The sequence below is a fragment of the Ipomoea triloba genome, chromosome 13 (genome assembly GCF_003576645.1).
Source record: "Ipomoea triloba cultivar NCNSP0323 chromosome 13, ASM357664v1".
In the NCBI taxonomy this organism is placed as follows: domain Eukaryota; kingdom Viridiplantae; phylum Streptophyta; class Magnoliopsida; order Solanales; family Convolvulaceae; genus Ipomoea; species Ipomoea triloba.
The window spans coordinates 11700148-11721956 of NC_044928.1; the positions used below are offsets into that span (position 1 = coordinate 11700148).

The 21809-nt window shown below is 33.8% G+C and overlaps 1 protein-coding gene and 1 long non-coding RNA gene across 2 annotated transcripts; both read right to left on the reverse strand.

The window, feature by feature from the left end:
• Nucleotides 1-3395: 3395 nt before the first annotated feature.
• LOC116001863 lies at nt 3396-8828 on the reverse strand. The gene is made up of 2 exons (XR_004094312.1): nt 8504-8828; nt 3396-4038 (listed from the first exon to the last, which is right to left on the reverse strand). It is a non-coding gene; the product is annotated as an uncharacterized LOC116001863 (long non-coding RNA).
• A 10515-nt stretch (nt 8829-19343) lies between these two features.
• LOC116001862 (uncharacterized protein At4g26485-like) lies at nt 19344-20172 on the reverse strand. The gene is made up of 2 exons (XM_031241811.1): nt 20008-20172; nt 19344-19723 (listed from the first exon to the last, which is right to left on the reverse strand). The coding sequence occupies exons 1-2, from the start codon at nt 20133-20135 to the stop codon at nt 19414-19416; spliced, it is 438 nt and encodes a 145-aa protein (XP_031097671.1). The 5' UTR covers nt 20136-20172; the 3' UTR covers nt 19344-19413.
• Between the last annotated feature and the right edge of the window lie 1637 nt (nt 20173-21809).

The following is a 21809-nucleotide window of genomic DNA, read 5'->3' on the forward strand; positions in this document are numbered from 1 at the left end:
ACATGGAATTGCATCCATCCGCCGTGTCGTCACCGTCGAGAAGCATGGAAAGCGCCATCTTTGTTTATTATTTGAGAAGGCCAAAAGAGACAAACTTGTAGTCTCGTAAATCATATTGATCCAAAGCAACAAAAACTCACTAATTAAATAAACCATAAAAATCGGAAAACAACCAAAATCCAAGCATTATCGGAGGAAAGCCAGTCAGTGCTAAGTGAAGTTCCAATAATATCCCTCAAAATAAGCCGTCTAAGTGATCGGAGGACTAAAACGGTTAAAATTTTGATAGTCGAAGGATGGAATTAGCCAAGTCAAAATGAGTAGGACCAAATTGGAGAAATCGACATAGTCGAGGGACCATTTTGGTAATTTGCTCATCAAAAAGGGGATAACTTTTCCGCTGCGCACAAAACTCTATCTTCAACTTGTGAGAAGTTGGACCTAAACATCCTAAGTCTACAACCCCGAGAGGTCGATAAAGATTTGCAAAAATCTTATACAAGTCTATTCACCCCCCCCCCTCTAGACTTGTACCCTATTGTAACACTCCACTCGTTCCAATAAGCCTAGAGTTCGAAAAAAAATGTATTTTATTCTAAGGCATTGACATACGTGAATTGTGATCTACAGATATCTCAAAATGATTTTTACTAGTTAGAATAGTCGTTAATAAGCTGCGAACATGCGTGCCGGTCACGAACCGTAACATTTTTAGGAACATGCGTTCAGTTCAGATTGCCCTAGGAAGTGGACTGTATGCACTATACCATTAACCATGAACTTCCTACTCGGTTAAGTTGAAATTAGATTAACCGATAAGAGTGAAAATTTATTTCGACCTTAGCATCGCCGTATTTCGCGATTTACCAAACATTGTCCGATTTTAGAATTTAAGGTTAGGATCGAGCTCGGAATAATTTTGGTTTCGAAATCATTCCAAACTAAAATATTTTCTACTGTAATTATATCTGTTTTAACCCATAACTGGCAAGCCAAAGATATTTTCCAAGATTCACCACAAGAATGTGACAAGTGTCACTTTAACTCACCACAAACCATTATTAAAATTAAAGAGTAGAATTTAGTGGATTGATCTCCCATTTACCCCCTTGGCCGAAATAAACAAGAGGGGAGAGAGAGAGTATTAGTCTTCATCTTCTTCCTTGAAGCTCAAGAATCCATAGCCAAATTCTCTTCACAAGTTCTTCAATACTCGGTAAAACTTTAATTTTATTCGGTTAAAGGCTTTATTTTCATCCCTAGATCCTAATTCTAGGTAGAAATCTCTTAAATATGTTGTTATGGTGTTGAATTTTCCTATGGTTTCTAGGTGAACATTTGGGGAAAATAATTCAAGAACGTTTCTAAGGAGATATAAATCGCTTTTGAGGTAAGGGATTCATTAAGTTGGATAAGGTTACTTGAGATTAAATAATTGATAGTTGAAATTATGAATTCTATGTTGAAATTTAATTGTGTGCATGTTAGTAGGAAATATAAACATATATGCTATGTGAAGATCATATTTTGTAAACAAGTACATATAATAGTGATATGAGTATACCGGGTATAATATACATATATATATATATTTTGAAAATATATATATTATATATATATAGTGATGCCGTGTGTGTGTGTTGTGTGTACTGCATATATGTTAAATATATATCTAGCATGAATATACATATATAGTATGTGTGTGATTATGCATAGATATAAACATATGTATGATTTATATATCATATATAGTACATGTACCGTATGTATATATGTATAAGTAATATGAGAGGTTATATGTTATATATACATATGTATATGTTGTATGTCATGAACATGTGAAATGTGACATTGACAAGGTTATGATAGTTATACTTAATCACCTCGGTGAATGGTAATTAGTATACTATCAAAGTGTTTGAAAAGGAAAAGGAAACTTTTGGACTTGGTAAAGGAGGTGGATTGATTTCAAGTATGAGACTTGAATATGAAGTATATCCAAAATGTCTTTTTGTTCAAGAAAAGAAAGAATGTTTTGAAAACCTTAGTTTCTGAGTAAGTTGAGGAGGACCTTGATTGACCTACGGGTGGTTTAAGTGCCCTTGCCAAATGGTTGTTATGTTGTATGATCATTCATACTGTGGGCGAAGTCTATTCGCCGAGTACTATATAACTTGTTAGGATGACATATTCCTGTGGGGGTGTGCACACTTATAGTTACTCTATGAAGTCCGGGTAGGTGTCGTTTTTATGGACCTAGTAGGGCCAGCTAGGAATCATTCTAACGAACCTTAGGACCTAGTAGGGCCAGCTAGGAATCATTCTAACGAACCTTACGTCCAGGGGGGGCCAGCTAGGAATCATTCTAACGAACCTTACGTCCAGGGGATCAGTATTAGACCGGGGGATAACGAACCTTACGTCCAGGGGATCAGTATTAGACCGGGGGATGACCACTGAACCCGTGTTCGATGATCCAAGTGGTCAAAGAGGGTGTTAAGCAAAATACTCCAAAGGCCTCACGCTTTCGAAGAAGAAACTAAGTGGACTTTTGATATGAGAATGTGCTTTCTACAAAGAAACTAAGTGGACTTTTGATATGAGAATGTAGTTACTCTGTAGCTACGATGAAAGGAGATGTGATGAAAGTTTAAGCACCAAGGGAAGTTGGTGAGCCCTCGTTGAGGCGAAAGTTGGTGGAAAGTTCCTTGTGAGGAAAATTTCAAATAATCTGATTGAAATCAAAATGTAAAATCCATGATTTTTCAGTATTTGTTGATTGATAATTGTTATAACTTGTTGCAGGTAGAGTCTCAGCCTATGAGCTAAGTATTAAAGTATTCAAATATCTATTTTCCAAAACCTTTATTTAGTTTTGGGTGACCTATGAATCTCCTTACTTAGCCGTCGTGCTAACTACACTTCATTGTGTTTCATACTAACTACACTTCATTGTGTTTCATAACAGATGCCATCTAGTGTAGGCACGTGTAGCCCGGCGAATCCCCAGGATTCGTCGGAGTACACATACCCAGGGATAGGCTACGAGGTATATATACTGTGGATGACGGGTGCCGACCCTTACGCACCTGGCTATGGTCCTGTGGCTCCAGATAGCTCACCTGCAGTAGATAGTTTTCCCATTCCCGATGGTCCTGATGTCCAAGCCAATTTTGGTTTTTACCCCATAGAAAGCTTGGAGGAAGAATCCTCTAGAGTTTGTTGTTCATTACCCTTACCCTTGGGACCCGTGTAACACCCCGGACCTACTTTCCCGTACATCCGAGGGAGTTACCGCCACAACTAGAGAGAGTGTTCTATCATTTAGCGATGAACCTCACTCTAGGTGCACAGGCAAAAGGAAACTCTTCTAATCACAACAATCACCCAACAGATACTTAAGCACCTTTATACATATCAACTGAGAAAGTTCCATTACGCAAAACATACATTCTTGAAGTTATACATACATAGGATTGCCCCTCGGCCAAAATACTAAACAAGGTTCAACTAAGACGCAACTGGTCATGCCTAGCCATCACTAAGGCTACAAAAATTATGTACACCAAAAATTTCCAAGACTCCCAAGAACTCGACATCTAGTCAATCATGCGATACACGGGGCCGGTGAACTCTCCCCAGACCAGATGCCACTCCCCCCTCGTACCAGGTGATATGGTCCAAAAACCGAGAAGTAGTTATAACCATTGACCATTCCTCCTAAACGTCCCGAGGACTAGGGTCCCAAGGGTATGGGTAGTGCACAATGAACTCAAGGGGGTCACTACTATCTAAAGGTTCTATGGCGTAAAAGCCATAAGTAGCCTGGACCTCATCCATAACCGGGCAAGAAACAAAAGGGGCCGACGGAGCCACAGGAGTATCTGGATTGGTGGGAGCCTCGGGAGCATAACCAGGTGTGTACGGGTCTTCACCCTCCATCATCTGTATGTACACGTCGTAGTCCATACCTTCGCAAACATACTCCGGTGAACTTTCGGAATTCACCGGGCTATAGGAACTGACACTAGATTGCATCTGTTAGGAACACAGTGAAGTGCAGTTAGCGCGACGGCTAAGTAAGGATATCCATGGGTTATTCAAAACTAAATAAAGGTTTGTAAAAATTGTGACATAGAAAACCCTATACCTTACTCATCGGCAGAGATTCTACCTGCAACAGTTATAAATAGCAACTTGCATACACTATTAGCAAAATTCAATAACTTCTCATATCATTTTCCCTCTTAACAAGGTCATTTGGTAATCATTTACATACCCAATAATATATTGTTAAACGCATACTAGTAAGTAGTAGAAAACATAAATCACACATCTTGCTTGTAATCATCTTAGTAGAAAAACTTTTCCCTCATAATGAAATTCTCATCACTTTTCACTCTTCAAAGAGAGAGATCACCCACAACCTTTGGGTACTTAAATGCTTGTCACATCTTTCTTTCCCGTAGCTACGGCGTAACTACATTCATATTTCAAAATCCCACTTAGTCCTAGATAGAAAGTGTGAGGCCTTTGGAGTTCTTTCTCCACTTTTGACCACTTGGATCGTTGAACTCGGGTTCAGTGGTCATCGCCCAGTCTAATACTGATCCCCTGGACTTATAGGAGCGTTGGAATGATTCCTAGCTAGCCTCACTAGGTTCATAAGAACGACACCTACCCGAACATAGAGTGACTATACTTAAGTGTGCACACCCCCGTAGGAGTACATTTTCCTTCCGGGTGATATAGTACTCGGCGAATAGACTTCGCCCACAGTATAATTGATCATACACATAATTACCATGCGGAATAGGCACTTTAAGCTCATCTTTATTCCGTGGTTAACAAGATCATTCACCACTTTTACTAAAACTAAGGTTTGAAAACATTTTTCTACTCTTTCCCTTTTTCTTGCATTGAAAATAATTTGGACATACTTGGGTCAACTCCAATACTCGGAATTAATTCTCCTTTTAACCCAACTCAAAAATTCTCCTTTTCTTTTGCAAAACATTTGGATAATCCACTAACAACCTTTCACAATGGTAATTCAAGTGTAACAATTCTACACTTTCAACCCCACACTTTTCACATAATTCTCATATTTGACACATACATTTCAATGCATATAACATATACATTTCCCAACTTCAACATAGGCATACAACATAACATATATTTATTCTTTACAAGCACATAATGCCACTTCCTTATACTATTAATAAGTTCACCCATATGTAACACAACCTACATAACACATATGCCTAACTACATAGTATTACTCTTCTTACTAACAACATATATAATTATGGTTTATACCTACCATATACTATACACAAAATGTGACATTTTACCATGTATATATACATAATACAACATTTTATTAATACATACATACCCATATATGTACATATACATATGTTTTAACTACACACACCTCACACGTATATATATATAATACACACACACACACACACACACACACACACACACACATATATATATACTATACTACACGTACGTACACATAAATATGTACACAATACATATTAATATATATATATATATATATATATATATATTACACCACACGTACATACACACAAGTATGTACACAATACATTTTAATATATATATATATTACACTACACGTACATACATTACATACTTAGTATAATATACATAGTATGCTTAACTTAATTATTTAGGCACATTAACAACCACCTCATACCAACACAACATTTTGTACATATGCCTTATGAAAGATACAATTACATATATATACATTCATCATGTACACAAAAATTCTACCTAGAACTCATCATATTTCAACCAAGCTATCAATTATCTAGTTTCAAACAACCTCAACCAATTAAAGGGATTCCTTACCTCAACCGGGTTTCTAGTTTCGTAGAAGATTCTTGGAGATGATTTTCCCCAATTTCACCTTAAAACCCTAGAATTCCATCAACAACATAACACATGATTTTAAGAAATCTTAACTTAGATTCATGTTCTAGGATGAAAAATAAAGCTATCTACCGAATAAAATTGGAGTTTTACCGAATATTTTGGAGACTTGTGTAGAAATCTTGGCTATGGAGTGTTGAAGCTTTGAAGAAGAAGATGAAAATCTCTCCTTACTCTCCCTCTCTCTATTACTCTCCCTCTCTCTATTTCGGCCAAGTGAAGGGAAAAGGGAAAAAAATGCTTAAATATTTACCCACTTGGTTGACTAGTCTCTTCCCAACACATGGTAAATAATGGTGACAAGTGTCACCTCTTTATGGTTTGATCTTAAAAATATCTTAGCTTAGACTGATTGGGATTAAATCAGATGAATTCTCAGTATAAACTAATTTAATTCAAATAATTTTTGAACCCAAAAATTTATTCCAGTCTAAAACTCAAAATTGGGCTAGGTTCGGTACACCGCGAAATTTCGCGATGTACGATCAAAAATAAATTTTTGCTGCTATGGGCTAATCTAATTAAATAGGAAATTCCAGAATAATAGTATGGTGTCTAAAAATCCATTTCCTAGGACAAACGGGTCCGAATACTATCTCTTAAAATTTTTACGGTTCGTGACCGGGACATACGATCACAGCTTATTACTAACTGTCCTTACTTATAATAATTCTTTTGAGGCATCGGGAGATCATCTCATGAATGTTATAGCCTAAAGAAATATTTTTCGAACCTTAATTTTACTGGAATAGGTGAGGGGTTACAACCCGAGTCCTCCAGAATTTTGGGATGAATGGTCTATGATGAACATCACATCTCGCTTCCTAGACCATATCACTTGGTTTGAAGGGGAGTGGCATCTAGTGTGGGGAATGGTTACAGGCCCGGTATACCAACAGATCGAGTAGGTGGTATACCTCGGAAAAAGTTTTGGGAACTTTATCTTTTGTGTAAATATTTTTTTATAACCTTAGCGGTTTATGAGCTAGGTTAGTAGGATTGTGATCAATCCGAACTTGTCTTTTGGCCACCGGGCACATCCTTGTATATATAGGTAGATATGTATATGACTGGTTAACTAAGCCCTTTTAGCTCAAATATATATATATGACTATGTTGGGTGATAGTTGTTGTGAAGCGTTTCCATTTAGCCTGTGCACTTAGAGTGGAGTTTGTCAAAGAGGTGATAGAATTCACTCTAGGTGTGGCGGTAACTACTCCGGCTGTACGGTAAGCCGAGTCGGGGTGTTACACCTATCCCCTCGGGACCAACAAAACAAAATTCACCTAGCACTACCAAGTGCTATCGTTGATAATCCAAGAAGTACATCCGAGAGGTTACCCAAGAATACCCGAAAGGTAACTCCGAAGGGTAAACTTACTTCTTGACTAGGCCGAAAGGTAAACTTTCGCCTATGACCTGAAGGTACAAAACCTTATTAGTCACATAGCTAGGGGGTGCTTCTAGCACTTCTACCCCCGAGATGTGCGCTAACGTTTCGATTGTTTTGCCGCATCACAAATATCTCATTTCTATTTACTATTAATCTGGAACATGGTTCATGTTAATCAATCTATGAGTAGATTACCATGACTCGTCTACTGATGGACAATTTTAATAAGTCCTCGCAAGTGCACGAATCAGTTGTAGTGATAGTGTGCAAAGGCAAGGGTCGAACCCACAGGGAATTGATACAATACAATTTAATAACTTGACGAAAAAGCAATAATTGAGTGAAAGTTTTGAAATATTCAAGGTGCAATATCAATAGTAAAAACTAAACCAAAAGATATGCAGAAAACCGAGACAAGATCGAAATAAACAATTAAAAACCAGGAACACAAGATTGCAAATAAAACCGTTGTTAATAGGAGAAGCGAGACTCTAGGAACATGAATCAACTGTCATTACTAGCTTTGCAGATTAGCTTAACTTGCCAACAGAATTAAAGGTTCGTTCTAACTATTATCTGACTAATCCGTATGGCGTCCAGATTCAGTCATGTACTCTAACGGTTCATATGCTTAAGACATTTATTTAAACCGTTAAAACCCATTACGTCAAGAAGAACTTACGGAATACCCGGTTTATGAACCAAATAAATAATTTAACAAGACGGTCATTCAGGGCATGGAATTAATAGACATAATATGTACTCTATAATTCCCTCAAATCAAATTTAATCATGTTAAAGTTGGCAACCCATAACACAATCAATAAAATAAAAACAAATGATAAAACTTAGTTCGGTTGGCAAAATTAAACATAATTTAATACAAAAGCTTTACGGCAATATCATCATATTCTTAGAATTAGAATTATCAGCAAGACATGATAATCACAATTGCAGCGCAGAAGCAATTCATTCAAACAATTGTCAAATTAAACCAAGCTAAGGTAATTGAAATCACAGTTTCCAACGCCAAGTAATCAAATTGACAATTGCATTTGCTAAATGACATGCGGCAGATCAATTTCTATAAACCTAAGAAAGGGAAAACTAAATAGTATTTAAAAGGGAAAAAGAACCAGAAAGAGTATGTTGCTGTTGCCAACACCGTATCTGCTGCCCGGAGGTTCACGATTGCCGAATGCGAAGAGGAATTAAAATTATAGTTGGATTAATTCACACGGAATGAAAACGCTGCTGCGACTCAGAAATTGCCGCACCACCGGTCGTAATTGAATCTTAGAAAATCACCTCGCTGCCACCAAACGAAAATAGAAATTGTCGTCGGACACTTCCGTTCACTGCCACCGGAATTGGTCCGGGTCAGAACTGATGATTTCTTCTTTCAGAATCGCGTTCTTTTTATACTGTTTGAGTCCAACTGCTTCTCCTCATCTTTCTTGTCACAATCAGCCACAAACACCCTAGAGCCAAGGAGAAGTCATAGAAAACTTCTTTCGTCCCTTTCTTTCTCGTTCGGTTTCTACAGTTTAATAATAATAATTATAATAATAATAATAATAATAATAAAACCGAAATCAATACTTTATTCAGCTGACAATTTTTATAACAAAATAAATTTAATAACAAAACAACCCCAAAATTAAACAATATCACTAAACCAAAATATAACAATAATAAATAAAAATAAACATGAAATTAATTAACTATTTCAAAATAACTATAAAAAGATTATTAAAATAACAATATAAATAATGTTTATCATCTACCGTGTCCCAAACACGAAGACACAACCACCAAACACGAAGACACAACCAGGCAAGATAAATTAATAAAACTTTATTAATCCTGGTTATTACACTAAGCTTATAGCCCACTTAGTAATTAATCATTGCCTTCATTCCAAATTTAGACAAAACCTTGTCTTATAGGAATGACAACTTTATAAATCATTCATACATACTACTATTCAGAAAACAAGTGGTTTTAGATTTATTTGTTATCCCAAAATTTTTTATCATTTGTCACAAATTACTTTCAAACTAGTACAATTTGAAATTTCTGATCAGTTAATTCTAACATAATTAATAAGGTCATGTCATCCAAATTTCCAAACTAGTTGAATCAAGCTTATATAACCATACTAAGAATATTTAAAATATTCAATACACTTGAGCTGTGACGCTCACGATTACATAGTTATCCCAATTTTGACTATTTGATTATCCTTGAAATTTATAATCGAAGTTCTTTACGAGATTTCAACATGCTTGTTACATATTGTTTAGGCCATTAAGCCATTTTAGCATTTCCATGTAATGCTACGTATGCACAAAGCATCCATATTGAATCATTCCATACATCAAACATTATTTCATAAAATAATTTGCATGGACGTACCATGATTCAATAACCAGATGGAATAATTATATTTTTCATTCAATAATAAAAAATATATTACAAGGATACTACCACAAATTTATTAAAATTAAATAGATAGGAAAATACATTGGAAATAATACTTCCTAATTCCTACCACGTAGCAGTCCTTCAAACCAGTGTGCCTTGTTCCATTGTTTAGCCGTCCACTACCGCAGAATGGTATCTAGCCGCACATCAAGTTTACCCGTTAAAGAAATCAGGTTGTGACCTCACTCGTCCAACCATCTGCATTCTTTAACCATAGCGAAATTATCCTCAACCTTTTCACAAGGATGAGGGTTCGCTCCGTAATGGTTGCTCGCCTTATTCTCATAATCTTGCCAAGGAGAGAACCCATTATGTTCACTGATGATGACCTCTTAGATGGCCCCCTCTCCCGCCGAGATGCACTAGTATTCTTTCAAATACAATATACAATCATTTGGACATGCATGTATCCTCTCAATGTCTATACTCAACAGACACAACAACTTCTTTACTTCGTACGTTGAATTTGGAAGTTCATTATCACTACGAATCATGTCTTTTAGTAGTTCTAATAATCACGTGAAACTCTTATCACTCCATCAATTCTTTGCTTTTAAGTTATATAATTTAAGCATAGAAGATAACTTAGTATATTTAGTACACCCAGAGAACAAAGGTTTTGCAGGCAATAATCTCAAAAACTTCATGAAAATAGAAAAACTAGAAACCCACAAAAGGTTAATTAAAAACAAGAAAAAAAAAACAAGAAAAACGAGAAGGATGGTATTTGGGTAGGTTACAAGTACGAGTCGAGTTGCACTCTCTCCTTAAAACCTTATTTACCGCCTCTCATGGTGTTAGGAGCATTGTAGTATAGGTTTCCCAGGATAACACGTAATACGGTTCTAATGTTTGAGCACCCAAACTTAGAACTCGGCGAATGAGAACGTGGGATGGACACAGGTAGCTAGAAAAAAGGAGGAGCAGAGTTTCGATGTGAAAACTTGATTATCTCTTGTTCATAAAATGCTACTGCTCAACCTGGAATTATATAGGAGATGAGGAATTAATAGCATATTAATCATGGCATTAATATGATAATTAAATCAGACTCATAACCCCTGTAACAAAAGACCACTACCTGAGAATTAATTCAGTAATAAACAAATTGGATGAAAGTGATGAATTAAGATTCTGTACGGTCACAAACCTGAATCGTACACGAGACAATGAGTGGTTAAACCCGAGTTGATCAGATTACATGAGTGGACAATCATTCGACCAACTCGAGTTGATCATGTAATGGTACCACAATACCACGAGGCGGAACTGATCAATGTATGGCATAACTCAGTCTGGTTCCACGATACCACGAGGCGGAACTGATCAATGTATGGCATAACTCAGTCTGCAAAGCCAAGTCTAGCCTTTTCAGGGGCATAACTCAGTCTGCAAGGCGTCGTTCCCGCACACAAGTCCAGCCTTTTCAGGGGCATAACTCAGTCTGCAAGGCGTTCCCGACACAAGTCCAGCCTTTTCATGCTCATTTGGGATTTGATTTGCACCCACCCTGCGCGCGCAAGAGGGCTTCTATGCTATACAATTCAATAAAACCTTAGAAGAGCTCTTGTATAAATAGTGGTGCAAACCCACTTACTAATTCAATGTGGGACAAAAGCTTACTTTAAAGCTTTCACTACTACAAAAATGGTCTACTACGTCACTTAATAGACGACGGTTTTTTAAATGACCGCCGTCTAATATGGTTTGTTATACTACGTCACTTAATAAATGGCGGTTTTTTAAATAACCGTTGTCTAATATATACTACATCACTTAATAGACGACGGTTTTTAAATAACCGTAGTCTAATATATACTACGTCACTTAATAGACGACGGTTTTTAAATAAACGCCGTCTAATATATACCATGTCACTTAATAGACGACGGTTTTTATATAACCGTCGTCTAATATATACTTAATAGACGGCGCTTTTTAAATAACCGTTGTCTAATAATACCATGTCACTTAATAGACGTCGATTTTTAAATAACCGTCGTCTAATATATACTTAAAATATTTTTAAATAACCGCTATCTAATATACTTTAATTTAATTTTTTTATTTTTTAAATTGAAATACATATTGCGGTTATACTATTAACCGTGGTATATATATATATATATATATATATATATATATATATATATAGATTTTTATTCAAATGTGGCCGTGCTCTTAGGTGTGGTCGTGCGGTTTACACCACTCAATGTTAAAAAATGCACCACTCAATGTTACGAAATGCACCACTCAATAACATTGAGTGGTGTATTTCATATTTAAGAAATACACCACTGAGTGGTGTATTCCGTAACATTGAGTGGTGCATTTCTTAACATTGAGTGGTGTAAACCGCACGGCCGCACGTAAGGGCGCGGCCACACCTGAATATGACCCTAAAATATAAAGTTAACTAACCCTAGTAATATTATACATTTATACTACGTAACATGTTTAGACTCTTCAGACTGTAGACCTCACGCCAACGCATCCAGCCTCCCGTGGCTGCTCGTTGATGCATAGCCGAGACCTAAGCCCAATATGTATTATATGTATTATCAATTATATTGGGCATGTATTTAGGTTTTGTTCTCCATTTCTCCTAAGTCCAAGACTGTGGTACTGCGGAAGCGAGGCGCGGAGGGCCGGAGGTGACTGGTGACCGGTGAGCCGCGAGGAAGCCGATGAAGAACGGAGCACCGGATATCGAGCAAGGCAGCAGCGGTCCAAGCGTCCACGAAGTGCAGGCGGCAGGCCGTAGGCGTTGACGCTACTGGTGCTTCCGAGTTTCGTAGCAGACTGGCCTCCATTGAACACCTCTCCAATCTAACTTTAGTAAGCTTTGATATTCTCAATGTATATTGTTATGTGTGTGCACGCCAACTGTTTGCCAAAATTCCCAACTTTTGCTTTGTTATTTTCTTAATGCATATTATTAAGTGAGTGCATGCCAACTGTTTGTCAAAATTTCCCAACCATTACAAAGATGATTGCTAAGACCCCCAACAGAAGAAAAAAAAAAAAAAAAAAAAAAAAAAAAACCACATGGCATTGATTAATGGCATCAATCATATTATTAACTTCTATGTATATCTGTGCAAAGTTTGAGGTTAGAAAATATTAAACCAATAAATCCTATATCAAATTATTTTATAGGCCAAAAACATATTAAAGGAAAATAATACTGTGCACTGAGCAGTGCCTAAGACAGGGGATATAATCATAGTACTAGGACTAAAACTCTAGAAATACTAGAGTTTGTATTCTTTTGTTGTAGTATACATTGTACTTTTCTATAGTTCTATGTACTATATATATGATGTACTGTAGACTCCTGTAATGTAGAGTTACAACCATTACAAAGATGATCATTATAGGGTACTGTAAATTACTGCAAATCTAGGCAATTTACAGTGAGAATTTTTGTTGATGTACAGTACACCTTTCTATTTTTCTTGATTTGAGAGGTGACTGAATTTAGTTTGCATTGTGTCATTGACGAGTACACTTTGCTGCTCCAATGGTTTCCTAATTTGAACTACACTTTGTTAAATAAAAAAAAAAAAAGTAGGGCCTCATTTATTTACAAGAATGGGGCAACAAAAATTTTAAAACCAACCCTGCTTAGGCAATTAAAGAGGGGTAAAAGGAGAGTGGACTAATGGCTAGTTGTTATGCACTTATGTTTGATCCCACATGGGGTTGGACACTATTGTTTGGTGTGTGCCTATACTTAAGTGAATATCTAAATCCATTTTCCTTTCCTTGAGATTAGCCGCATGTTTTGTGTTTGATTTAATTTCTAAATGTTTCTTATTTTGCTCAACTCTCAACTATTTTTAAATCTTTAATTTTGTGTAGTTTACCATTCTTGGTTTGAGCATAATATATATATATATATATATATATATATATATATATATATATATATATGTGTGTGTGTGTGTGTGTGTGTAAAGAATGAGTTATGTTGGATAAGCTAGCTAGCTAGTAGCATCATGAAGATTAGTGGGTTTTCTTTTATTTGAATGGTACAGGCAAGGCAAGTTCATTCTTGATAAAAATCTCAATGATCCTCAGGCTGCTCAAAGATTTCAGGCATGTTCACTCACTGATTCTTCACTATTGTAAAAAAATGATTTTATTTATTTATTTGTTTGTTTGCTTTGCTTGTATGATATGATTTCTTTTAATTAGATTAATATTTTCTGGCCAGCAGATGTCAGTATATTTAATTTGATGATGCAATATTAACAGAGGTGACTGCTTGAACTTTAATATGCAGAGAACTACATTTGCTGGGTCTCTCGAAATTCTTGTATCTACGTAGAAAGACGATTGGAACGCAGATTCAAGAGGTATCCTCACCACGTGCCTCGTCGATTCAAGACCAACTTCAGTTTCTAGAATTAGTGACTACATGCTATCAAATGAGTTGGTGTAAAAAAAACTGGTGTATTTTTTTATTATTTTTTTATAAAAAAAAAAAGATTGAGGTAGTGTAATTTTTTTAAAAATGGAGATTACACGGCAGTTTCCCTGGGAAATAGCCGTGTAATCTATTTTTTTTTTAACAAAAATTAACGATTAGACGGCAGTTCTCACGGAAACCGCCGTCTAATATATTGTATACACGGTAGTTTTGAGATGGAACCACCGTCCTAATCTATTGTATATACGGCGGTTTTGAGATGGAACAGTCGTATAAAGTATATGTATGTGTTGTTTAATACCTTTATATGGCATGCATGTTTATGATTATACAGCAGTTTTTTAACTGCCATATATAGGTATCATACACGGCGGTTTTTAAAACTGCCGTAGAAAGTAATTATTTACCAAGGCGGCCACCTACACGACGCTTCAAAAACCGCCGTATATGTATAAAAATAACCGCCGTAGTAGCTATATTTTGTAGTAGTGTTTTTTCCTCCGTTTTTCCAACCCAAATGGGTCAACTTTGACAACCAATTCTATGCGTACAATATATCAATCTCTTCGTCTAAGTACGAAGAACCCGAATTCATTTTCACCCGACCCAAATCGGAAGTGGACCCCACATAATTTTATACCACAAAATAGCGATTAAAAATGACATTTTTATGTTATTTTTTCAAACAAGTTTTTCAACATTGCAAAACATGCTATTTAGTGAAATTCCCCCTAAATTTAAAAGTTTGTTTTGCAATGTTTTTTTTTTTGAAAAAAAAAAAAAAAAAAACATTGCAAAACAAACTTTTAAATTTAGGGGGAATTTCACTAAAATCTCCCTGCATATTAGTATATCACACATCATTTCAACTATTCGGCCATCATCCTCATCACTGTTAGCTTGAGCTTCATATTATTCTCCTCATTATTTGCCTGGATTTGACTATTTGCTTGAGTTTCACTCTATGCATGCATGAGTTTCACTATCTGCATGAGCTTCATTCTTACAAACACTTGTACTAGGAGGTAAGCTTTCACCATGCCATATCCACCGACCGTACCCTTCCTTAAAGTCATGGTAGAAAATATGAAATAATTATTGAAAAGACTAAATTTAGTGCATAATTTTCAACACAAATCATAAAAGATCAAAATATTCAATTAAAATTAGTAATTAGTAATTCATTCAATATCAAATGTTCTTTAATATATATATATATATATATATATATATATATATATATATATATATATATATATATATATATATATATATATATATATAACACCTACGATCTTAAAGCTTGGAAGTACAACACTGTACTTTGGAAGAAGGGACAATGTGCATTGGAACTTTGTAAATGCAAAAATGTGCATTGTAAGTAGAAAAATATAAAATAACTGTTGAAATGCCTAAATTTAATGCATGATCTTCAACACAAATCATAAAAGATCACACTATTCAGCTAAAATTAATAATTAGTAATTCATTTATGATCAAATTCGTAAGATGTTGGATGTCTTTGAATTCACAATTAAAGAATTTTAAGATTGCACAACATTATGTGTAGAAATACACGGCACTCTATGTAGGAATGCACTAACAAAGTTACATGAATGCTTGGCAAAGTGAATAATCAAATCAGAAGTTATTGATGCATGACATTGGGAGCTTGTTAACTAATGAAATTGCCCTTCCTAATTATTCCTTCCTTTTCAACGTGGATTTGTTCCTTAATTTAAGCGAGCAAATGTACGAGTACATCTCAACCCAATCTCTAATCTCAATAGTTTAAATTAATTTACAAGTTCTCACCTAAAAAAGACCTTTTATATTTGAACTCAAATTCGACTAAGTTACTTAACAAGTTAACTTAAACTCGAATCAAATTCAAACTTGAAGTGAACTTGAGTCAAACTTTGATAGAGTGACTCAGTTGCACCCTTATGTAAAATACTAGTTTTACGCGCGCATTGCACGAATGGGTTAATGCCCAATGTTTATATTTAAATAAATATTTAAAAGTATATCAATGAAAATTATATAGGAGAAGTTTATACATAGGTAATTGAATGCCGAATTTGTTTATTTAAATATGTAACTCAAAGTATATGAATCCAAGATAATATAAAAAATTCATTATAATTATTGTCACAAAATTAAATGTTTGCGACTTTGTAAAACCGATAGTATAAATAAATACTACTTTTGGTTTGAATTTTTCTAAGTATTCTTAATTATCTTCTGAGTAACATTGTCATTGTCTTCATCTTCACTATTTGTCTTTTTCTTTTTTGTTGGTAATGTGTTATTTGCAATTGGGTTACTGTTGGTAGCATAGATGACAACATCATGCAATAGGATTATGATGCAGGAAGTTATGGACTTTGCTTGTTATGACTGGATCTTAGTTGTACTATGAACTCTTGATTTTACAAACGTTTGCTAATATTTTGCAGTGGTAGCTTGTTCCCCTACATGTCTCATGTGAAGGTAATGAATAAAATATTAATATTTATTATATTTGTATAGGTTCATGAATAGTACTTCTTGTTCTGTTTTCATAACTTGTTTACTTGATAGTAACAACAATAACTTTGCAGATAGTTTGAATATTGATGTTACAACGTGCCCAATTAATGTCATCAATAATTTTCACATCCATTTTGCACCTGCTCATTTTCAAGTTCATAGTTTTAAAATTAGTAGGAATGAAAGTAGTACTTGATTTGTGTGTGTGTGTGTTTTTAAATTTTTTTTTACTGAATTGATATTAACCTTTGAGTTAAATTGTTTTCCACTTTGTGCATAAGTTTTTTTTTTCTTTTTTTTTTTTAAATAGTGACTACATCCTATATACTAAATATTTTTGTTGTGGATGTTGATGTTGATTTTGCCTGTAATATAAGTAGGTTGAGTTAAAAGATGAAAGTAATGAATTGTAACTTATATTAGTTCTAATATATTTAATGAATGCATAATAAGTATTTTAGATACAGGATAAATGAATGAATCAACAATGACTATTTTGAAATTTCTTCATTTTCTAGGTTTGCCAAATTGGTTGCCTCATTGTTAGTTGTAGCCTTAACATCTTTTCAATGCATAAAGTGTGTCACAATGTTCTATTGCCCTACATTTATATTTCAATAATGAGTTTTAAATCAACTTATTTGATTATTTGAATGTTTTCTTTGTCAACAGATCTTACCTAAGTAGTTAATATGATTGGTTTCAAACTGTATTTTTTTTTTAAATTCCATGTTATTAACATAATACTTGGTAAATAAATATATAAATTATTTTGTAGTATAACTTTGATATTTAATTACAAGATAGTGTAAAAAGAAAAGAATGAACAATGTAGTGAATATAATAAATTAATAAATTTGAAGGTAAGGAATCTTTGCATGTTAGAAAATATAAACAATATAACTAATGAAATTATATATTTTTTAAATTTTTTGATAATTAATATATTTTTTTGAATAAAGGCATTGTAAACTTCAAATTATAAATTAAAGAAATGCATATGTATTTTTTTTTGTAACTACTAATTTATTTAATTTAATAAGAGTAATAGTGTGTACTTACTTTTGAATAATATACTCTAACATATTCGTAGTATATGTTCAACAATTATGCCGACTTTGATTGTGATGAGACTCGAACCTAAGACCTTCCTTATAAAAATTAAGGGAAAATGACACCTTTTTCCCATATGTTATGTGCATATAGCACTTTTTCCCCGTGTGTTATTAGAGTGGCTGTTTTTCCCCCTGAAATGTTAAATTGCATTTTTACCCTTAAAAATAATTATTTCATTTATTTTTCTTCTCCAACAAATTATTACTTATACGTATGGATGATCACGATTCGGTTCGAACCTAACCAAACACTGTAACAATCATACCGAAATAGTATGGACGGTTATGGTTAAGATTGAGAACTGAAAAAAATAAAATAAAATAATTTTTGAACCGTGAACCGGAACTGAACCACTGTCATATATAATGAAAATGATCAAACACTTATTTTGATAAATCGGTACGGTTCGATTCCAATTTCGATTTTGAACCGCCAATCAAAAGTTATTTATTTATTTATTTTTTAATTTTATTTCTTATTTAAAAATAGTCTAAATTCAACAATTATTTTATTTTATTTTTTCGGTTCTGAATCGTAACCGTAACTACCGTCCATACTATTTAAGTTCAATTGCTACAGTGTTCGATTAAGTTCGTATCGAACCGTGATCTTCCATACATATTAGTAATAATTGGTTGGAGAATAAAAATAAATGAAATAATTATTTTAAGGGCAAAAATGTCAATTTAACATTACAGGGGGAAAAACTACCACTTTTAAATTAACTGAGTGGGCAAAACTGCCACTTTAATAAAACAGGGGGAAAAGTGCTATATGCACATAACATAGGGGGAAAAAGTGACATTTCCCAAAAATTAATGTGTAAGTTAAAAGTTAACTAAATATTAACGGAAAAAAGATTATTTAAAAGAAAATTTAACGATAATCATATAATTAAGAATAAATTAAAAAATTTTAAAAGGAAAAATATAAATTTAAACAATCTGCATTTGATTTAATAATTTAACCGTCATTTTTTCTACCCATTATATGCCTAACTTTCTTTGGCTCTTACTAATATAATAGATTTTATTAAAAAGGACATTTTCATCTAAATTGACTTTGGCCATATTTGGTAAATGGTTGTTGGCTGTTTGAGTTAGAATGTATGATTTTTTTATAACATTAACTGATTGTAGGAAATTGTTTGATAAATTAGCTGTTAGCTGATAACTGTTTGGTATAATTTACTTTCTCAAAAAGTTAATTGAAAAGACTGCTTTGGTAACCTTTTGAATTTTAGCATTTTAGAGTTACAAAAAACTTATTAACCAAACAACTAATAGTTGTCAAATAAGCCAAGTACAACTACATAGCATTCTATTGACTTGTTGTCTCCTAAATTCATTTTCAGCGGAAGGAAAGTTTTTTTTTTTCCAGTACTACTGACTCTATTACAATTTAGTATCTATTCAGAGCAGAATTCAATTCCATTCATTAGATGTTACATCATATATATACATACACTTGCAAGATCTAGCCAGCACAATCTAATGATCCGGCCTCTAAATGGGAAACCGGACGGCGGCGGAATATGAATGTTTTGCTAGGATAGCAGTTGAAATTACGATCACCTCCATTGCCAAACTTGGTGTTGTAACCAGGATAATCATCAAGCCTAAAAGACACAGCTCTGGCCAACTCAACTCCCTGCTCCTCTGCTAAATCAATTATGCCCCATTCTCTCTCTAACCCATTAGTCTTGTGTCTGATATGGATTTCACCATCCTCATCAAGCATCTTCTTGGCGTTTTCAAGAAATGCACTCACAAGAGCTTGGTTCCTTCTGCACAAAATAATTAACAACGCTGCGCTGGTCAATCATTATATATGTTTGCAACAATTAAAAATTCATGATTTAAGGTATTTTCAACTATATGGATGGTATGGTGGTTGAAATTTCTGTTCAGTGTTCACCCATCCTATGGTCCTAGCCCATTAAAAAGTTTGGTTAGTGATCGGTGTTAATTACCACCAGAATTTTTAAATATCAAAATAGTTAGAAAGTTGATCTTACTACTTACCTTACAGTTTAAAATTCAATCACAATTTCGGCAGTACTATACTGACCGTATCTTTAAAGAGCGAGATTTCTTCTTGCGAACACGATCGAACGGGAAATTGAAAACAATTCGATCAAATGTTTTCCACTGCAAAAATGGATGGTTGGCCATGTGTGTAGCATCAACGCCGTGCATGACCACGCATCCACTTCTTCTCAACGTGACAATATTGGAAAAAGCATTGTCATAATTTTCATTCAGAAAATCTGCAAAAGCATACAGAGAATTGTAAACGTACGTACGTTTAGTAACCTCAAAAACTCAAAACAACGAAGAGATGGAATACGAAACAAGCTAAGCAGGTAAGATATATAGGTGACCAAGAGAATCGAGAGAGGTGGCAATCATATTGGGAGCAGAGCCAAAGGCGGTGGCTAAGGCGGCAGAAAAGGAGAAGTCTCCTTCACCGACTAATAGTATCTTCTGGGAACTGTTGTAATGTTTTATCCTTCGCCTCTCATGTTGTGATAACACCAAACCCTCATCTTCAGCTAATTCCACACCCTCACTTATCGTCTCCATCATCACCCGTCCCTTCTGCTTCTTCTTCAGCACTCCTCTTAAAATCATTATTATCACACTAACTGATAGTACGTACTGTATGAAGAATTATTATATTTCTTTATTTCTACTCAAATCTGCCTTCAGGTTTAAACTTTAAAACCATTATTCACAACAACTAATTAAATATACGAGAAAGCTAGTGAGAAACAGCTGATACCAGCTTAGCATGTGTGCGTGTGTATATGTAATTAATATATACCCATTCATCTAGCTACCATAATTAATTTTTACAGCTCCTTTTGCCTTTTACAATTCTCTAGAACAAAACTGAACGGTTTACAGTGATCATTTCTTGGAGAGTCATCATTTCCGATCCATGCACACTCAACACGGAATGCCAATTAAATATGTTTTTTAGAATTCCCTTTTATCTATTTTATTTCTTCTGTTATGCAATTCTAAAGTTTATTTACAATATGTTACATAAATTTTTAAAAGTAAAATTTGAATTTAGTCATCTAAAATTTATAACAATAATAATTTAAAATCTACATCTACATTATATATAAAGTAAAATCCTCCTACTTCATTTTCTTGCCTAAATTTTTATAGTCAATTAATTAAATATTTTATTGTTTGAATAATTAATAAAGCTTATTTGGTAAGAAAATGTAAAACAAAAATTAATTAATATTTATTAATTTTTTTCGAAAACACTAATATCTATTAAAGTATTAATTGGTAATATTGTTTTTATATTCACGCATCAATCAATCAATACTTCAATACTATTAATAAAAGTAAAATTATATTCTTCAACTTTCCCGCTCAAACTAATATTATTAATTAATTGGTAAAAAAATTAATAAAGCTTAATTGGTAACAAAATTTTATTTACCAAATTTTGAGAATAATTAAACCATTATAATTGTGAGAATAATGGAAACAAATTCTGCGTATTAAATAAGAAAATTTCTTAAAATTCTGCGTAATTTTATAAGAAATAATAATTTATTAATTATTATTTACACTAATAATAATAATTTGAATAGTTATCTATACTTCTATATCTATACTACTATTAATAAAAGTAAAATTCTATCCTTCAACTTTCCCGCTCAAACTAATATTATTAATTAACTAGAAGTTCACCCGTGCGTTGCACGGATTACATTTATAACAATATATATGTATATAATGATTAATATTTATACAGCAATGGCACAGTGTCTATCTTTTAAACTTCATAACTATCAATTGAATATATGTATGATTATATTCTTTATCGTTATTTAAACCAATGAA

What these genes read in the sequence shown, in the direction of transcription:
- LOC116001862 (XM_031241811.1), bottom strand. Translation starts at nt 20,135, where the DNA reads ATGCACGGCGTTGATGCTACACACATGGCCAACCATCCATTTTTGCAG. An exon ending in TCTCGCTCTTTAAAGATACG is followed by an intron (nt 19,724 to 20,007) that starts GTCAGTATAGTA and finishes TATTTTGTGCAG; the next exon opens with AAGGAACCAAGCTCTTGTGA.